General features: G+C 44.4%; 1 protein-coding gene across 1 annotated transcript in view; it reads right to left on the bottom strand.

The window, feature by feature from the left end:
• The window catches only part of LOC116379515 (kinase D-interacting substrate of 220 kDa B-like), a gene marked incomplete at its 5' end in the record, with an annotated part of 3,811 nt that extends 1,653 nt beyond the window's left edge, over positions 1-2,158 (bottom strand). The window contains 2 exons of the mRNA XM_031841468.1: positions 168-266; positions 2,060-2,158. Of these exons, the coding sequence (XP_031697328.1) occupies positions 168-266; positions 2,060-2,158 (198 nt within the window). The remainder of the gene's footprint in view (positions 1-167; positions 267-2,059) is intronic.
• Between the last annotated feature and the right edge of the window lie 410 nt (positions 2,159-2,568).

The raw sequence follows: 2,568 nt of genomic DNA, 5'->3' as shown, positions 1-2,568 counted from the left end.
GGTTAATGTGTTACCTGTCCTGTAGTGTTGGGTTAGTGTGTTACCTGTCCTGTACTGTTGGGTTAGTGTGTTACCTGTCCTGTAGTGTTAAGGTTATTGTGTTACCTGTCCTGTACTGTTGAGGTTAGTGTGTTACATGTCCTGTAGTGTTAAGGTTAATGTGTTACCTGTCCTGTAGTGTTGGGGTTCGCTCCGTTCTCCAGCAGCAGCTCGGTGACCTCCACACGGCCTTTATAAGACGCCCAGGTCAGAGCCGTCCAGCCGCCCTGAAACAGAATCACACAGTAGGTCATTCATGTGTTCATCTATTGATTATTATTATTAGGGCCCGAGCAACCGACAACGTCGGGCCAGCGAAGGCCCTTGTCAGTTTTGTTTTATTTATTAATTTTTTTCAGATTTTTATTTTTCCACTTTGGGTTAATATTTGGAGTATTTGCCATACTTCAAAACTCACCAAATTTTGCAGACTTGTCAGGCCTGGTGAAAATAGCCATCTGACATAGGTTGCATATTTGTGTGTAAAATGGCTCTTGGATTATTCTTTACACATAGGTGTCATCATGATGTGTAAGCAGAATAGGTGTTACAATTTACATGCTAAAAAACAAGACCTTTGTGATTAAAAGTTATCAAAATCGGGAGTTTTCATCGAAGAACCGTGACGTGGCGTGGCGGCCATTTTGCCTCATTGTTTATGAAAAAATAAGTTGTTATAACTCCAAGGTGCATTATCCAATCTGCATAAACCTTCTTATGCATGATGCTACTTCAAGCCTGAACATACTTCAATTGAAAATATTTCAATAACTCATAGCGCCGCCTACTGGCTAAAGGAAATGTCATATTCTATACTTTTATTTATATCTCCTAGCCAGGTGACCTGATGAGTCTCAAATTTGGTAAGGATAGCCTTAAGACATTGATGATGCATCATCATGAATATTGTGAGTTTTCGTTGAACGCTGTTGCCGTGGCGACGCATCGTTCACCATGAAAAAGGAAGCGGATGGTTTAGTAGGTTAGGATGCTCAAAAACTCATGGAACTTTGTACATGTGTCATAGGTCATAGGAAGACATATTTTATATGATTGTTTGGCTTGGCCGTTTTAAATTGCCTCTATAGCGCCCCCTACAATATTTCAAAACAGCAGCCCCAGCGCTACGTTTCAGCTACATGTATGAAACTTAGTAAGCACATGTATCCTATGGAGACTTAAATATACTGTAAGTCTCTTGGGACCATGCTCTAAACCCTACCGGATTTTTCTGTCATTTGTTCATAGATTTTGGCCTATTTCTAGTCGCTATACTTTAACAAACTCCTCCTAGGGACTTTGTCTGATCCTCTTCAAATTTTGTCAGTACAATGTCAAGACCGTTGTGATTAAAAATGATCAAAAGCTTTACGTTTGACGGAATCGTTTAGCCGTAGCGGGCGGCTACTTTATGTGATTCCCCATCAAACAAGCTGATGTAACTCAGCTGGACATGTTCCAAACAGTCCCAAACTTCACATGCTTGATAACACTCATGGCCTGAGGATGTCTACAAGCTGATTCTCACTAATACTCACAGCACCACCTGCTGGTGAAAGGAAATCTGCATTTTGTGATAAACACCTCCGATTTACATGACTTTTACACAATGCGGTTTACATTTGACACAGAGCAACATGATGCATGTTTGCATGTGTTCTGTAGCACCAGGCAGCGGATACAGGAAGCATCGAACTACTTGCAAAGCATCATTTCCAGCATCAGGCGGTCCACGCGGGATTAAAAACGTCTCACTCGGGGACTCGCTGTCCGACGGTCGCGGACGTGTGGGAGGATGCGAGGGCCCGTTCATCGCTGCTCGCAGCTTTAATTATTATTTTTATTCTCTATGTCAGTGAGCTGAGTAAATACAATGTACTTGACTTGAAGGAGGACATTAAGGAGAGAAAGTAAACAGAAGAAACTATGAAAGAAAACGCTTCCTTGTCCATAAACACTGAATAAGTGTGTTTCCTGTTGTGGACTACATGTCCCATGAGTCTTAGCGGCGCCGCCCCACCATGTCTCTGTGCTCGATGTAGGCGCTGTTCTCCAGCAGCTCCTTCGCCACCTCAACGTGTCCTTCTTTAGCTGCTGAGATCAGAGCAGACCAGCAGTCCTGAGGAGAGAGAGAGAGAGAGAGGAGGTTATCATGAGGAGGAGGAGAAGAGAGAGAGAGAGAGAGAGAGAGAGAGGAGGTTGTCATGAGGAGGAAGAGAAGAGAGAGAGAGAGAGAGAGAGAGGATGTTATCATGAGGAGGAGGAGAAGAGAGAGAGAGAGAGAGACAGAGAGAGAGAGGATGTTATCATGAGGAGGAGAAGAGAGAGAGAGAGAGAGAGGAGGTTATCACGAGGAGGGGGAGGAGGGGGAGGAGGAAGAGAGAGAGAGAGAGAGAGAGAGAGAGAGAGGAGGTTATCATGAGGAGGAGGAGGAGGAGGAGGAGGAGGAGGAGAGAGAGAGAGAGGAGGTTATCAGGAGGAGGAGGAGGGGGAGAGAGAGAGAGAGAGGAGGGTATCACGAGGAGGGGG

The sequence above is a fragment of the Anarrhichthys ocellatus genome, unplaced genomic scaffold, assembly GCF_004355925.1.
Source record: "Anarrhichthys ocellatus isolate YVR2014 unplaced genomic scaffold, GSC_Weel_1.0 scaffold4488, whole genome shotgun sequence".
Taxonomy (NCBI): domain Eukaryota; kingdom Metazoa; phylum Chordata; class Actinopteri; order Perciformes; family Anarhichadidae; genus Anarrhichthys; species Anarrhichthys ocellatus.
Note: the sequence above shows the minus strand (reverse complement) of the source record. Positions and strands in the feature narration are given on the sequence as shown.